Below are 17,500 nucleotides of genomic sequence, written 5' to 3'. Positions count from 1 at the left end.
AAAGTAAAACAAAAACAACTATAAGAAGAACAAACAAAGCAAGAAACAACAAAAGCAAGAAAAAATGCAGCCATGGTCGTTTCAAATCTCAATCAAGCTTGACACAATCACTCAATAGGTAGTTTGCAAAGTACAAGAAGTTTTTTCATGCAGATATTCATTTCCTCTTCAGGGGTGGGGGTGGGGGGGTTAAAAGGAAGTTGGAGTAGTCAGGGGAAACGAAGTACTCATGCAGCTCTGGCATAGCATCTGTGTAGGTATGTTTGGGAGGGAGGGCTGAGCAGGTAGAGGGGAGGGAAGGAGTGAGAAGGAGGGGAGCAACAGCAGCTGATAACAAAATATTACCTCAGTTTTTCAAAAGAAGTCATCAGTGCTATATCCTTATTTGGGTCTCTCTCAGCTCGCTTCCCTTTCAGTGTCTCAATCCGAGGGAACTTTGCACTGGTCTTGTGGCGGTAGAGCTTTTTGTGTGCTGGCCCGGGGTTAATAAAGCTGGGTTTGTCGAACATGTTGCAGCCCAGCGCGAGCTGAGGGAATAGTGGGTGGGCCGGGTTGAATTTAGCCTGGTTCTTTCCTCCTTTTCCACCCGCCTTCCTGCCTCTACCGGCCCCTGTTAGTACGGCTCCCTTCTTCTTCAGGTCAGCTTCTGTTCCTGCCAAAATTTTGAGGGTCTTTAGGTTGAGGCTGTTGGCCTCAGAGGGCATGCATGCCTCAGACATGGGATTCCACAAAGGCTCAATGGAGGCCATCATGAACCGTTGGACCTCGGCCATGCCAGAGACAATGTTGGACAAAATATTGGAGGGTTCCTCAAATTCTCTCTGGTCATCCCCTACCAGGCTGTTACTCTCGGACCAGCCAGTGCCAGGCCAGTCCCCGGTGCTGTTACTGTCGCTTAGGCCTGCGCCAACTGCCTGATTCTTTGCTGCTTTTCCCTCTAACATGGCCTTTATCTTTTTGGTCGACCGAGAGTTCTGTTTGGGAGTCTTGACCTTTTCTGACTTGGGAGCTCTGGGAGCCCGGCCTTTCTTTGGGCTTTGTCCTGTGGCTGTCTGCTTGCAGCTGCCTTTCCTCTTAGACTTTATATTTTTTGCACCAGTCTGTTCCACAAACTCTCCCAGCTCTTTTTTATCCAAGCCACTGACATCCTGACTGTTGAAGTTGTGCAGGGGAAACTGGCCATCCTCCACTGTGTATGGATTTGTTGTGTGCTCCTGTTGCTGTATAGCTTCACAGTTCCACTTTACCTCCCTATTGCAGTCTATAGTCATATCGTTAACATCCTGGTATTCTCCAACATTCCCTACCATTTTCATTTCACGCCCTACCACCTGGGGGGACAGGTTAGGGGTCTCGGGAGGGGAAAGCTCTGACAGTGATGAGTGTCTGAACTTGTCAGGAGTGAAGTTGGAGATATCCAGCAGGTCTGAGGACTCCCTGAGTGGGGTAAGGGCATCCACACTTTGCTGAATCACCACTTTAGGGCTGCAATGAGTTAGGAAGCTGTCTCGGCCCTCCTCCTCACCCTCTCGTTCACAAGACTTGAGGCTGAGAGAGCTGTAATTGCTGGAGGAGGCTGACAGGGAGCCCACTGAGTCATAGCTGATGAGCCTACCATTGTCTGTGCACAGGGACCCTCTTTGGTATTGCATCTGCCCCTCCACGCAGGCAGACTGACATGCTTGCAGATCTGCCCCAGGCTGAAGCCCCGCCTCAGTCAGGTAGCTCTTCTCATAAAGCAGCCTGTCAGCCTCAGGGCTCAGCTGGTTGTAGTTAGACACTGGCAAGCTGTCATTCAGGGGCACATTAGCAGCTGGGAAGTTGTTGGGTAAGATGGGAGTCTCAGGGGTCTCAGGTCCAAAGCTCTGACTGTGATTTGTACAGAGCTGCGGGTGCCACATCTGGGGGAAGCTGGGGCAGTTCTGAGGAGACTGCTGGAGCTCCGACTCAGAGGGGGGAGAGAGCACGCAGCTCTGGGCAAGCTGCAGAGAGGACAACTGTTTCTCCTCCAGGGACAGCCCCAGAGGATATTGCTGCCTGGATGTTTGCTGGGGGAAATAAGAGATAGCTCCCCCACCAGAAGAATCTGTAGCATCTAACAGGGTCTGCAGGTAGCCCCCAGGGATGACAGGGACATTTGTCTCCACCTCCTCTGAGGAAGGTGCTTTGTCAGGAGAGCAGATGGAGGAGACAAAGGGAAATTTCTCATCGGATGCATGAGCGTTGGTGCCATTGTCAGAGAAATGGAGTTTGATTGTAGTTGAACTAACGGCTGCCAGTTCTAACCCAGCAGCAGGCTCCTCAATCTGTGCTGCACTGACACAGGCATCCGTTTCATTTGTCACACTCCTCCCCTCCTCTCCCTCTGCCTTTTTCATTTTCGTGCTCCTTAGCCTGGCTTCACTTTTGAATTTCCTTATCCTGACTTTTCCTCCCAGTCTTCTCGCTTCCCTCTCCTCCCTCTCTTGAGAGCGGCTTTTGGTTGTGATCATGTGCGTTATGGAGTTTGAGTCTAATGTGACAGGGAGGCCTGTGGCTGCTATTATTCCTCTTGCCGTGGGGGTGGGGTCCTCTTTAGTGATACCTGCATGGCTCTGATCAGAGAGAGGGGAACCCTGTGTTGGTGCTGATTGCTCCACAGTTTGAATTCTGTGAATCTTAAGCCTATTGGCAATCTTGTATTTCCTTTTGGGGTGACTGGAACTGAAAGGCCGATGGTGGCGTCCGTTTAGATGAAAACCCCGTTGCGGTTTATCTCTGGCAACCAGCTTAAGCTGTTCCTGTCTCTGTCTTTGCTTCTCCTGCCAGAAATCTTTCAGGGGAGCCAGTGTTTCGTATTTGCTTACCGTGTCAGCATTTAGACTTACTGTTCCATCCAAAGCGTCCAGCTTGCCCAGTTTCACTGACATGAGTCTCTCTCCTTTGAACCTGTTGATGATGATGTACTTGATGACCACAGGCGGCTCTTTTCGACAGGATTTTCGGCGTTTTTTCGGGCACCAGTCCACATCCTCCTCTTCTTTCTGACCTGTGGGACCTTTCTCCTTTTTCTCCGCATTTTTTTCACTCTCAAGAGAGTCGACATCGTACAAGTAATCTTCACTGTATCGCACCTTTCTCTTGGAGCGCAGGCCATAGTTGAGAGGGTTTGATGGGCTGAAAAATCTCTTTGAGTGACTCTTTTTAAACTTGCCTTCTTGTAGGGTGTCTGAGGAGGAGCCGGTACAGGAGCTGTCATCGCTGAACTCTCCAGACTCCTCAGTGGAATTAAAGTCTATTAGGTAGCTGACTTTGGAGGTGGACATAGGGGAGCATTGAGAGCCGTCAATCGGGCTCCTACCACTGCTGTCCCCACCTCTCCCTTCCTGTGCCTCCTCCAGTATGAGCTCATCAGTTTTGGACTGGATCTCCTCAGTGTTCCTCTTTAATACTGGCACTCCTTCGTCTTTCCTGGCACAGTTGGCCAGCACACTGGGAAAGAAGTTAAACTGTGTCTCCTCCTGGAGAACATTTGTTTTTTCCCTCATGTTGTCCTGGAAAGACTCGTAGCGAATCTTAAGCGAGCAAACATCACTGCTCAGCGTTGAATCATCGTCTTCATCGTCGAATAGATTGTCGACATCCTCCTCGGAGAAGAGGTTGACAGATAGTTCATTCTTGGAGCAAAGATCCAGCAGTTCCATCTTACTTTCGCTGATGAAGGACTCAAAGTAGCCCCAGTCCTGACCAGCATTAGCCAGTAGGACCTCTTCTCCACTAACTTTATCCAGCAGCAGTCCCTCATACAAGTTTTTAGCTGTGGCATCATCTTCTGGGTCATCACAGTCCACAGTGGTTTTATTTTCGTCTGCTCTCTTGGCCTCGCTCGGGGCTTTGGGAAGAGGGAAGCTAAGTAGCTGGTCGGAGAGGAGCTGTTCCCCAAAGTGGCTCGCTGGCTCTCCTGCGTGGCTCAGGCACTGAATGCTGATGTTGTTAATGTCAGAGAAGTCCTCTCGGCTCACATCCCCTATCCGTACGCTGAGCCCGGGATCCACGTCAGGATTGGTGTTGGGGTTAGTTGGGGGGTCCTGCACAGAACTGCGATCCGTAGCGTCACGGGTTTCAATTAGGCAGCCGAGGCAGGTTCGGGAAGGCTGGAGAAGACACTCCTCTGTCAGTGCAGACACAGTGCTGGGCTCCATCATTGTATTAGACAGTGGAAGGGTGATGGTGAGTGGAGGGGATGTTTTCTGTGGTTCTCTTGTTAGGGCCCAGGATCCTGCAGTTGGGTGGGAAAGTGATGTGGGAGCACGTTGAAGATGGGGACCTACAGTTTGAGCATCACTGGATAAAGGACAAGGTGCCACTGCTTGAGTCAGAGATAGGTCACCACCGAGGGCCAGAGGGAGAGGCGGCGATGCAGGAGTGGTCCTCTGGTGGGTTGAGAAGACCTGCTGTGGCGTCTCTGCAGCAGGCGGACGCGAAGAGGCAGGAGGAAGCGCAGCATCGACGAGTCTGCACAGACTCAGGTCACCACTCTGCTCACATACCCCTGCAGGGAGAAAATGAAAAAGGATTTCAGCGCTTTGAACTATAATTCTGAACAGTGTTTTTGTTCGGTAGTCGAATTCTTCTCGGCTGCTCAAATGTAATTAGTGTCAATTAACCCCCTGGAGCTCTAAATGTCAGTTTGTGATGCCATTCTTAAACATTACTAATTAACTTTTTGTACCAGATTCAATAAGGGGTATTATCAATGTCAAGTTGGACATCTTTGCATGTTGACTGCAAAAAAAAAAAAAAGACTATAGGCAAGATATCAAATATAGTCACCTGTTTTATGAAACATTAACAAGAATGGAGAAATGGAAGTGGCAAAGAAATGCAAGTGGTTAAAGTAAAAGTTCATTCATTCATCTTCTATACCGCTTCTTCCATAATGGGTCACGGGAGAAGCTGGTGCCTATCTCTAGCAGTCTACGGGCGAGAGGCAGGGTACACCCTGGATAGGTCGCCAGTCCATCACTAAGTAACACTAAGTAAACGTAAAATAATGAAATAAGCACTCATGTTATGTGGTTATCAGAGGCAGTACAATTTTTCTCTACATTAATTAAACAAGATGTTTTCATTTGCAATAATCCTCAGTTTTTATCATAAATTGGATGCCAGGACATACATAATTGGTTTGGATGTAGTGATACATTTCTAAACGAACTAAATCACAGAATAGGTGCGCCATAGTAACTTTATCACTATAATAAACTGAGGCGTTTTCCTGAGAAGGGTCATCCAGCTGCAGTCTGCATGACTTTGTCTAGTGAAATAGGAACGAAAGGACCCCCCATCAATCGCATTGTTGGTACCTGGTGGTAAAACAAATAAACTGAGACAGACAAGACATGTACGGCTGTGGAAAAGTATTTGTCTACTTACAGATTTTTTATGCTTATGTTCTTGTCAAACTCAAATGTTTCTAATGAACTAAAGTTCAGATGATAATTTGAAATGTTTGTGCTACCTTTGGTGGAAACAACTCCCATTGAGTGTTTGTGATGATTGGCAAACAGTCTTGATCATCTCTAAGGAGGAACTGAGGAGAAACTTTGGCCCACGATTATTTGCAGGTGTGATTTATTTTGGCCACATGGGAAGGTCTTTCAGCATGAATAGTCTTTTTATTATCATGCAACAGTATTCCAAAATGTCTTGACTTTAACCAGGCCATCCAAAACCTTTGGTGTTGTTTCTTTTGAGGCCTGCAATGCTTTGGATGTTGTTCTGGGTTCTTTTGTGACCTCTGGGATTAATCTTAAAAGTACTCTTGCATTAACGTTGGCAGGTCGCCCACTGCTGGGAAAGTTCCTCATTGTTCAGTGTTTTCTATTCTTGATAGATGCTAATGTCTTTTTTTAATCTGTTCTTGAAATTTCTATAGATCGGGGCATGATGTCTTGCTTTTTGAGGTCTTTGTGCCCGTTTAATGTTGTCAGACAGGCTCTATTAAAGTGTTTTTGACAGGTCTGAAGGTAATCAGACTTATGTATCAATTTCCAAAAATGTGCATAATTAAATAATACTTTAAAAAGAGGGACTGTTATTTTCTCACAAAAGGCCAGGTTGTTGTTCTTTGTATTTACTTAGGTTACCTTTGTCTAATATTAAAATTTGTTTAATTATCTGATACATTTAAGTGTGACTATAAGGAAAAACAAAAAAAAGCTGTAAGTGGGCAAATACTTTTTCACAGCACTCTAAATGATTTGTATACATTAATGAAAAAAAAAAGATTTATGCACCGTCCCTGACTAATAATGATGCTGAAGTTTGCGTCTGATTCACAGCATCCAATCTTGTAATGATCTGAACTGAAGTGAATGAAACTGTTGTTCCAAACTGAAAAGAGTATATTTTCAAAACACTGTTCTGAATACTTTTATTCTTTTGGTGAAAAAACATATTCAGATAACATTTTAAATTCTTTTTTGCACTAGGACTACTTTAGATTGAGAGGGAAAACTTGCAGAAACAGGATTAAACCATTCCACACCTACCATCAATTCTTTAAAACATACATTGAGTTTTGAAACTATAATACCATCAAAACTGATGCGCTCAACTATCAGCGGCACCAATATTTTGAAACACACACTTTTCCGTGATTTATCTTTTCTCATTTCTGAAACTTTTCAACAAAATAAAAAAAAAACATGCCCTGCAAGCCATTGCGAGTGCAGAGGAGCCCTTGGGCTGCTTGCATCTCCTTTTCAAAACAAGCATGGTAGAATAGCGTTAAGCATTTGCATTTCATAAGGCTTGTTCGTCATTGCTCGTCGTCTTCCGCTTTATCCGGGACCGGGTCGCGGGGGCAGCTGACTCAGCAGAGACACCCAGACGTCCCTCTCCCCAGACACCTCCTACAGCTCCTCCAGGGGGAGCCCAAGGCGTTCCCAGGCCAGCCGAGAGACATAGTCCCTCCAGCGCCTCCTGGAACACCTCCCGAGGAAGGCGTCCAGGAGGCATCCGGTATAGATGCACAAGCCACCTCAACTGACTCCTCTCGATGTGGAGGAGCAGCAGCTCTACTCTGAGCCCCTCCCGGATGGCCGAGCTCCTCACCCTAAGGGAGTGCCCGGCAATCCTACGGAGGAAACCCATTTTGGCCGCTTGTATCCGGGATCTCGTTCTTTCGCTTTTCGGCTCAGCTCTCTCTTCACCACAACGGACCGGCACAGTGACCCCATTACTGCGGCAGCCGCACCGATCCGTCTGTCGATCTCCCGCTCCATTCTTCCCTCACTCGTGAACAAGACCCCAAGATACTTGAACTCCTCCACTTGAGGCAGGAACTCCCCTCCAACCTGAAGAGGACAAGCCACCCTGTTTCGGTCGAGAACCATGGCCTCTGACTTGGAGGAGCTGATCTTCATCCCAGCCGCTTCACACTCGGCTGCGAACCGCCACAGCGCATGCTGTAGGTCTTGGTTAAAGGGGGCCAGCAGGACCACGTCATCTGCAAAAAGAAGAGACGAAATCCACTGGTCCCCAAACCAGAGCCCCTCCGGCCCTTAGCTCCGCCTAGAAATCCTGTCCATAAAAGTTATGAACAGAACGTGACAGACTCCTGTCATCTGCAGAAATACTCGGATGATTCTGCAGTCGTGGGGTGGATCAGAGATGGACAAGAAGCTGAGTACAGGATGGTGGTGGACTGCTTTGTGGCATGGTGTGGAAACAATCATCTCATTTTTAATGTGACTAAAACAAAGGAGATGATTGTAGATTTTAAGAGAAACAGGAATAAGTCAAAAACTATTTCTATCATGCGAGAAGAGGTGGAGGTGGTGGAGGAGTATAAATACCTCGGTGTTCACCTGGACAACAGACTAGAGTGGAGATGCAACTGTGAAGCCATCTACAAGAAGGAACAGAGCAGACTGTACTTCTTGAGGAAGCTTAGGTCCTTTGGTGTTTGCAGCAAGATGCTGCATATCTTCTATAAGTCTGTTGTGGAAAGTGTGATCTCTTCTACCATCATCTGCTGGGGAAGCAGCATCAGAGCCAGGGACTTAAAAAAGCTCAACAAGCTGATAAAGAAGGCTGGCTCCTTTCTGGGGACTCCTCTAGAACCTCTGGAGATCATTGTAGAAAGACGGATTCTTCATAAAATGAAGAACATTATGGAGAACCCTGAGCATCCTCTTCATGAGACTGTCCTACAACAACAGAGTGTCTTCAGTCAGAGGCTTCTTCAGATGTGCTGTAAGACGGAGCGCTACAGGAGATCCTTCCTGCCCACAGCCATCAGCATCTACAACAGCTCTTTGAAGAAACCTTCATAATGAGCTACAACATTTAATTTCCCTTTGGGATTAATAAAGTATTTTTGAATTGAATAGAATTGACAAAGGGCAGCCCTGCCGGAGTCCAATAGGTCCGACTTAGTGCCGGCAATGTGGACCAAACTCCTGCTCCGCTTGTACAGAGACCGGATGGCCCCTAATAAAGGGTCCCCGATTCCATACTCCTGGAGCACCCCCCACAGGGCACCATGAGGGACACAGTTGAATGCTTTCTCCAGGTCCACAAAACACATGTGGACCGGTTGGGCAAACTCTCATAAACCCTCGAGTACCCTGTAGAGGGTATAGAGTTGGTCCAGTGTTCCACGGCCGGGACGAAAACCACACTGTTCCTCCTGAAGCCGAGGTTCGACTATCGGCTGGACTCTCCTCTCCAATACCCTGGCGTAGGCCTTACCCGGGAGGCTGAGAAGTGTGATCCCCCTGTAGTTGGAACACACTCTCTGGTCACCCTTCTTATGAAAGGGTGAGGAGATGGGTTCCAGAGCCCACGCTGTGCGTGAAGGTGAGCCCGACTATTTCTAGTCGATATCTCTCGACCTCCTGCACAAGTTCAGGCTCCTTCACCCCCCAGTGAGGTGACATTCCATGTCCCTAGATCCAGCCTAAGCATCCGGGGATTGGGCCGCCAAGGTCTCCACCTTCGTCTGCTGCCCAATCCTCTTTGCATTGGTCCCTCACGGTTCCCCCTGCAGGTGGTGGGCCCACTGGGGGATGGCCTTGCGTCTCTCCTCCAGGCTTGGCCCGGCCAGGTCCCGCGAGGAGCAATCCAGTCACCAGGCGCTCTCTGACGGGTCCCGACCCCAGGCCTGGCTCCAGGGTGGGACCCCGGCTCCACCGTACCGGGCGACATCACGTGACTCGTTTGTTTAGTCCTCATGAAGGTGTCTTGAACCGCTCTTTGTCTGACCTGTCACCTAGAACCTGTTTGCCATGGGAGACCCTACCAGGGGCATTTAAGCTCCAGACAACATAGCCTCTAGGATCATTCGGGCACTCAAACCCCTCCACCACGTTAAGGTGGCGGTTAATTTTATAAGGCCATACCTGTTAATTATTGGCAACCAAAAATCTTCTAGACCCACGTTTGACTAAGCAAATAAACCATACCTACCATATAACCTTATTTTCTTCCTTTTTTTTAATTACATTTATTTTTGTAGGTAATGTTAATACCTAAATTAATATAATCCAAAAGAAAACTCAATAATAATACACAAATTTTATAAATATAATGAAATGCATTTACATGGAAAGGTTTTTTTGTCTACTGTATTTATGTATTAAATACATATATAAAATAAGGGATTTGTTTTATTTATTTTTCTCACACTGGAGGTGGAAATTTAAACTTTGTGCTTTCATGTGTCTTTGTTCATATTTGATTCTGTGGTAGACAATAAAAGAAAAAGTTTATTGTAAAAAAAACAATAGTTGCTTTTGATTTTTAGAGGAAAATTTGATTAGTTGGTGAATCAAATAATGGTCAATTAAATGGTCAGAAAAAATATATAGTGGCAGGCCTATTAAAAGTGTTTGCTGTGTTTGTAAAAACAAAAAATAAAATTTATTTGTTTTTCACAAACAATATTATCTCTTCTGATGAATGTATTGTTGCACCAGTATTGATTACTTTTATTTTGCATAAAATGAGTCATTTTGCAACTGCGTTATTTTTGCAAAATAACAATATTTTTCTTTAATTAAAACATAGACTACTATTTTATTTCTAGTTCGCTCTTTCTGGCAGGCAATTTGTAAGAAAATTGTATAATTTCTTTATATTGTACGTTTGTTTTTGAAGATACTTAGTATTGACCTATGAACTACCAAAGCATATTATTACTACTTTCAAAACTTTCAATAAATATCTATTTTTCAAGTTTTGATGCAGAGCATAAAGAAATGAGAGGGCCTTTTTAAAACTACCAAACAACAGCAGCCTATCATATTTCGTCTCTTTACGAAGGAGCACAAACTTCAGTGAAGTCATCCCTCTCTTAAAAACAGTGACAAACCTCGGTGTGAGACTGGACCCTCACTTTTCATTTGATAATCACATCAGTTATCTGTTTAAAACCTGTTTCTTCCACCTTCTCCCAACCCCACTGGTCCATGCCGTTGTCTCCTCCAGGCTCGATTTCTGTAACGCCTTGTTCATAGAGATTCCTGCGAAGAATATTCAGAAGCTGCAAAACATCCATGACTGTGCTGCAAGAATCCTCATGAAGGTTTGCAGACTGGAACACATCACTCCACTCCAGAAACTGGATTGTAACAGCAGCCTCGCTCATGGTTAGGGCTGCAGCTCTCGATTATTTTAGTAATTGATAAATCTAGCGATTATTTTTTGGATTAATTGATTCATCTAACAAGAGATACTCTTAGTAAATTATCATAATTCAATAAACAAGTGTTTTGAACCTAAAAAAATAACATTTATTGCACACTTTAAATACATTCTAAATGCCAAATAAAAAAGAGACCATGCATTTTGTTGCATGTTGCAAGGTGCAATTGTACAAAACATTTGTAAGAACATTCAGTGCTTAGGTGAAGATAAAATTATGTCACCTGAAAAGTTCTGGATAGAGCGCATTTATAGAAAAAAAAAGTTTTTCATTAAAATGCAAAACATGTATATTTTGTACAGTTTTGTCTTAATTACTGCTCTGAGTGGGTTGTTCTTTCAGCAAAAGGTATGTTTCAGAATCTGTATACTCCAGTTAATGATTTGATTCAATTACTAAATTAGTTGACGATTTTTTCAATAATCAATTATCACGATTAATCCGATGAATTGTTTCATTCCTACTCATGGTGTTGCACACCTATTGCCAAATAGTCATTCAAAGTTTTTAACTGCCTCCCCTCCACTCTTCTGTTATATCAGACAGCAGCGACGACACACATATTGACCAATCACATGCAGTCTAAGGAGGAATAAGTGGGAGAGAGAGAAGCGGGAAAAAAAGAGGCTCTCAGTGAGGAGCCAGTTCCCGTCGTTCACAGCTGTTTCAGTCACAACCGACTCGTGTTTTTACATCTTATTAATTCTAGTGTTTCAAGTAAGCACATTTTCACTGGGCCAGACTTGACGGATTTTGACGCAAAACATTACCAGTGATAAGCTACTGGTGCGCAGTCATGGAAGAAGCCTTAAACACGACCTCCAGCAGGGAGTGAAATTACACACCTGAATGAATGTCACACCCACTGAATCAATTAGAGTTAGAGTTAAAGAATGAACTCCAACAATTTCACACCTCCATACTTTTTTTTTAACTCCAGTAATTTGCTGTGAACCAGTGTTTTCATGGCAATGCTCCAGAATACCTAAAGGACCTCCACACACCCAACTAATGTTTTTATTTTCTTTCCTGTAGCACTTTGAGATCTTTTTTAAAAGGAAGAGTACTTTAACAATAAAATTCATCATTATTATAAAACACTGAAAATAAATTCACTTGAGTTCAGTTAATTTCACATTCCAGATTCTCTACATGAAGGTGTCCGGTTCTTCTTTAGGTGCAAAGCCAACTTAGCTTTTACGTAGCAGCACAGTGAATAAAAAACACAGACTGACAGCTTAAATAACACAAATACAAATTAGAACTACATTCAAAAACAGGGGGTTTTGGGAATTTACAACAAACATTTTATGACAAAGGCAAATCATTTGATGACTTCTATCGGACGGGTAACAATCGAAACTCAGGGATGCAAGCTTGCACCAGAAGGCAGATAGCTTTGTTTGCTCTGCATAATTAGATGACAGCAGCAGAGGTAGGTATGTACACATGGGACACGACAAGCCCATATGTTGTAGACTGTATAACCAATATCATCTCCACCTGCCTCCCTCACCGCCGTCCCAAGCTGCTGTCTCACACATATTCTTTAAAACAGTGCCAGGAAGAAATTTTGAAATTGAAAAACACAGCACAGCAATTAATGTGCTCACAGAGGTTAACTAGCAACAAACCCCATTTTAGAATTGGATGCGCCTAATCACTATTGAGGTAGTGATAAATGCTTGAGGCAAAGGCTGCTTAGTGAACAGCATTCATCATGTCTGTATTGGCGATGAGTAAATCTTTGAATATGGATAGGATTTGAGAGTGATTTAATGAGGTAATGAAATTTCTGAGAGCTGGTCTCTGCGGGTCTGCGGCTTGCAGACACACTGGTGCAACACAAAACGCCTGCTATGAGCTTACAACTGCTCTACTGTCATCTTTAAAGAAGGAAAACCTCCTGAGGAATATGCATCATCTCTTTTCCTCTTAGAGTAAAAAACTGTCATAGCAGCAACTTCTCAGAGGTGGCAGAAGCATCACAGTGAGGCATTTGTCATCAGCTCCTTTCAATCCGTGACCTGAGAGCAAAAAGCCTGGGACTGACACATGTTCTTATTGGAGAGTGAGGACAGACATAATTTCCTACATTTACTACTGCTGAACAGCACATAAAATACTGCTGGGTTGTTTCTTCAACCCAAATGCTTGATTTAGGCTGTTGGATCCGAGGTTGGGTAGTTTTCACCAAACATTTGAGCTGCCATGTAAAATGACCTGCACAGTCTCCACTGAACCTCTTCTGAGGCATGAAATAAAAAAATGAGATGGCTAACGTATGCCAACTAGAGACAAATGGCATTCAACCAGCCAGTGCTAGGTTTATACAACATTCATACTTTGACCAAACAATTGGTATAAAGTCAATACAAAGGTTTAGAATCTCCATAGTGCTGAAGCAGAGTATGTACCCCCTAGTAGGTGTCTTCTCTTTTACTTTTTTGTCAAATGTAGATGTTTGAGATCATTAAACAAATTTTAATATTAGACCAAGATAACAAGTAAATACAAAATGAAGTTTCCAAATTATTACTTAATCTACTAAGAACAAAAAGCTATCCAAACTTGTTTTTGGATCATTCTGAGGTGGACCTGCTAGTCCACTCTGGGTCATTGTCCTACTGTATAATCCCAAATATGCTTTAGCTTACACCAGACATAACGAGATGCACACCTTCCAAACAGGTCCACAGAATATTTTACCAAAAGTCTTAGAGATCATCAAGATGTTTTCTGTTTTTTTTCCATATGTTGAACAGGCCTTTGTGTTCTTTGTGGCCATGAGTATTTTTTACCATGGAGGCCATTCTTGCCCAGTTTCTTTCCTATTTTTAAGCTTTGAGCTGTGACCTTAACTTTCTTTGCTTTATATTTTGTTCTAGGTTTTTTTGTGTCCTCCCACATGAGTTGAAGATGTGTTTTTGGAGTACTTTTGGTATGTCACTCCTTGGAAGGTTCACCACTATTTTGTCTTTTTGGCTTCGGGAGCAAGAGTCCCAAAGCCTTAGAAATGCCTTTGTTAACTCCAGACTTATAGGTGTTAATTACTTTGTTTCGCATGTGCTTTTGAATATATTTAGATTGGAGCATGGTGTGTTGATTTTTGAGATATTTTAGCCCCCTCCCTATGTTGTCAGTCTGGTTCTTTATGAGTGATTTCTTCTTTTCTTAATTCAACATTTAAGGTTAGAGAATTAGTCAGTGTAGACATAGTGTCTGCACATTAACTAAGCTCATGCTATGCTGTGCAGACAGTCTGCACAGCATAGCATGAGAAGAAGGAATGTTATTATCAGATAAATGCTTCAACTTTTGTGTAGCATTTGCTTTAATTCTGTAGCAGAGACTGTCGCGTTCTGAGTTTAGAGTGACCAAAGCACAGACAAGAGCTCGGCAGCTGCATGTTTAAAGGAGTCTTCTTCTTTTATTCAAAGATAAGTTCAAAAGGTTTTCCAAACGTAGCAAGAACGTAGCAAAAATCACTGCAGGTACAAAAACACAAGTCAAAACTCCAAAAACTTACAGAGTTGACTCTGCAGGAATATAGTAGTCAAAGCTTTAGACGAGGATAGGTGAACGAACCAAGGAACCAGCGAAGAACAAACAAAAACAGAGAGCTTATGTACAGAGGGAAGTGGAGTATGGACCAATGAGATACTGAGGCAGGTAATCAGATGAGAATGGAAATCAGGTGTGGACCAGGCTATAGAGAACTGAGGGAATCTGGATGTTTGCTAAAGTGACCGAACTAGAATACAAAGGGAACATGAGGGAAGTTAGCCAATAACATAACCAAAGGAACCTGACTACAAAAACAAAACTATAAATAACAAGACTCAGGGAAACAGAACTAAGCAAAACTATAGACGAAGATAATAAACCAAAAGAGACATAAGAACCTAGAATAATCATTAACTAAATTAAACTGAGAAACTAGAGGTAACAGAAGAAACCATAAAAAGAATCCATAAAGAAACCCTCACCGTAAATAAACAAAACCTAAACCACATAAAGGGAACCAGGATGAGGAGGAACAGAGAAAATAAACAAGTAAACAAAGAGCGCAGGTGAACAAATATTTAAACATAAATAAACACAGATATACTAAAAAGGAAACTAAACTAGAAACTACAAGAAAGACAAGGGAACTAGAATAACAACGAATATAATAATAGTCATGAGAAAACCATAACAAGTAATAGAAAAGAAACCACTAAAGGAACTTAGACAAAACCCAAACTAAATGAAAGGTCGAAAACACAAGACCACAACAAAGACCAAAGATGTCGCTTCACGACAGTGATATGTTTGTGCGATGTATGTGTCCTCTCATTGTTGTGTTGTTCAGCTGGATAGCATGTTCCCTGCTGTCCAGGGAACAGCAGAATTATTTCACATATCCAAGAAAATCCATGGCAGCCTGGCTTAGCTATTAATTATGTTTTGTAGGCTACAGAGACAAATGGGTAGGACCACAATGTTGGGGTGTTATTTACTTAAACCTGTGCATATTCCATTGGCATTAAAATTTGATGGCAGATACACATTAGGGTAGTAGGGGTATACCCTAACAGTTTTAGTAATAATTTACGTGTAAGATATTGAAAAGAAGCAGAAAAAAGAAGATTAGAATGACCAATAGAGTATCTTTAGTTATTTGAAATTACACGAGGATAGATTTTGTTACTGCCGAAACTGATAAAAAAGGGTAATTAATAATCTCTTCTCTATTAGGGCAAAGCCACAGAAACAGGGAAACTGCATTTAAAAAGTAAAGAGAGAGAGATTATTTGCCTCCTTTATCACCTTGCATTTGTATGAAACCTAAGCTGCCGCCTAGTGTTGCCAAAGATTGTTGAAAAATGCTTGGAAACATTAAACTCATATTGAGAAATGTGTTTCCTCTGGACTTGTAATGGATTAACAATGTACCCTATCCAGCGTGTGTGTGCATGCATAGATTCATGGAAGAGTGTGTGGATGCTCATGTGTGTGTGTGTCGGAGCAAGAGATTGATAGAGTGTGAGTATTGGCTTGGGGGTATAGTGTTATCGAGAGGCCATCTGTCTCCAGCTGGACCATTAGCTCTTCAGCTGTTCAGAATGTGCCACAGATCAGTCAGTTAGACAGGTACACAAACACCCATACACACACATTCACACACAGACGGTCTTTCAGCGATGACTGAGGCTGACAAATCGAGTTTGACATTAGAGGTCAAAGGGGGATCAGCAGCTTCATATTTGCTGATACGATACAGCATAATGTTACCGCTGAATCTGAGTTGGCAAATGTACACAAGATAAGCATCCAAAATGCTCAACGCTGCCAGGACTCAATATCCAGCTAGCAGGGTGAATTACGCATATACTGACTATAAAACAAGCTTTAACAGATTCTGAGATCAACCTGAAACAGTTGCGGTTTGTAATGGTTTTATCAGGAGGGAAGCTCCTTGAATAGAAACCAATGCTGGATGTGACACAGTTCATGCAATCTGGCAAAGACATAAACCACTGAACATATGGAGGGACCCTGACTGCTGGCAGGTGGTGCTGATCTTCTGATCCCCGGTGCTGCCAGGCCCAGCCATGCTAGACAGCTCGGCTGCCTCCAAACTCAGGCTAGACCAGACAAGACCGGATCAGTTATCACACCCTTAGCTCTCAGGATCACATCTCTCTCCCTCTAGCCATTACGCTATGGACTTCTCCCACCTGAGGTAAAACCTGCCCTGTGCCAGCCGGCTCTATGAGCTAACAAGAACAAGCTGTGGGACACGGTGATGGACAAAAGGAGCGGGACTGGTTGGCGACTGCTGGTTCATCTATTACTGCTTCTGCAGCAGTAATAGATTACATTTCCATGCGCAGACATTTCCATGGTTTTTGTTTTCTTTGAAAGACACATATTTCATCTTATTCTAGAGCCTGATACATAAACAATTCTGAAAGAATAAAACATAAACTGGATGAGCCTTTTGATTGATTTCAAGGTGAAAAAAGTAATATTAAAAGACATTGTTCTATAACAAAAAAGAGCATTTTCACCACATCCACCTCAATATGAAGGCACTACCACATATGGATGATGGCTTCTGAAAATCTTTCATGTTAATTACAGAATGGACTTTCTTGACCTTTTTCCTCGGAATGTGTTGAATGGTGCTGCTTATTGGTGACAGAAAATGGATCAAGTTAGCAATTTTGAAACAAAGATTATCTGTACAGTAAACATAAAGCCCTGTGGAAGTATCGGGTTAAAACGATGGATTTCTCCTCACCCCACAAATGCAGTCTCTCTGCTGAAAAGACCTTTTGCCCCAGCATTATGAAACAATTAGAATCGTGACTTTAAGGAAGAGAATAAACCCAAACTGGAGGAAAGAGGACAAAGAGCCAGATCACTGAGGTGACCACAAGTGTTGTTTGTGAGCATAAAGTTTATTTGGCTAGACCATTCTTTTACAGTGGTTTTTACCTTTCAGGTGTCCTCTGTCAGTACATCTGCAGATGTCCACAGATTAGGGTCAATCAAAAACTGCTGCCTCCATATTATCCTTCTGTGTCTTTAGACATATTAATTAGCTTCAGTTGTGACTGTTTTTTTTTTATCTATGTCTGAACCAAAAGGATGAGAAAGCAATTCCCTGAAGCTGTTTTCCTTTTGTTTATCAGCATTTTAACTTGCTTTCCACTCATGTGTAGCATTAGCATGAAGTGACTTTGTAGTGGCAGAAAACATGGTGAAAACTTTAGTCACCTACCAGTCTTCAGAATAACATTTTGACATTAAATTGCT

General features: G+C 43.2%; 1 protein-coding gene across 3 annotated transcripts in view; it reads right to left on the bottom strand.

Moving 5' to 3' along the window:
- Positions 1-17,500, bottom strand: part of nexmifb (neurite extension and migration factor b) — a 104,064-nt gene that overhangs the window by 4,646 nt on the left and 81,918 nt on the right. For 2 of the 3 annotated variants that reach the window (XM_047353624.1, XM_047353625.1), the window contains exon 3: positions 346-4,531. In XM_047353624.1, the coding sequence (XP_047209580.1) occupies positions 346-4,531 (4,186 nt within the window). Of the gene's footprint in view, positions 1-171; positions 4,532-17,500 lie in introns of those variants that run through there. The other variant, XM_047353626.1, reaches the window with a different exon arrangement.

Source organism: Girardinichthys multiradiatus, chromosome 23 (assembly GCF_021462225.1).
Source record: "Girardinichthys multiradiatus isolate DD_20200921_A chromosome 23, DD_fGirMul_XY1, whole genome shotgun sequence".
NCBI classification, from domain to species: domain Eukaryota; kingdom Metazoa; phylum Chordata; class Actinopteri; order Cyprinodontiformes; family Goodeidae; genus Girardinichthys; species Girardinichthys multiradiatus.
The sequence above is the reverse complement of the archived record's forward strand: the minus strand, read 5'-3'. Positions and strand labels throughout refer to the sequence as shown.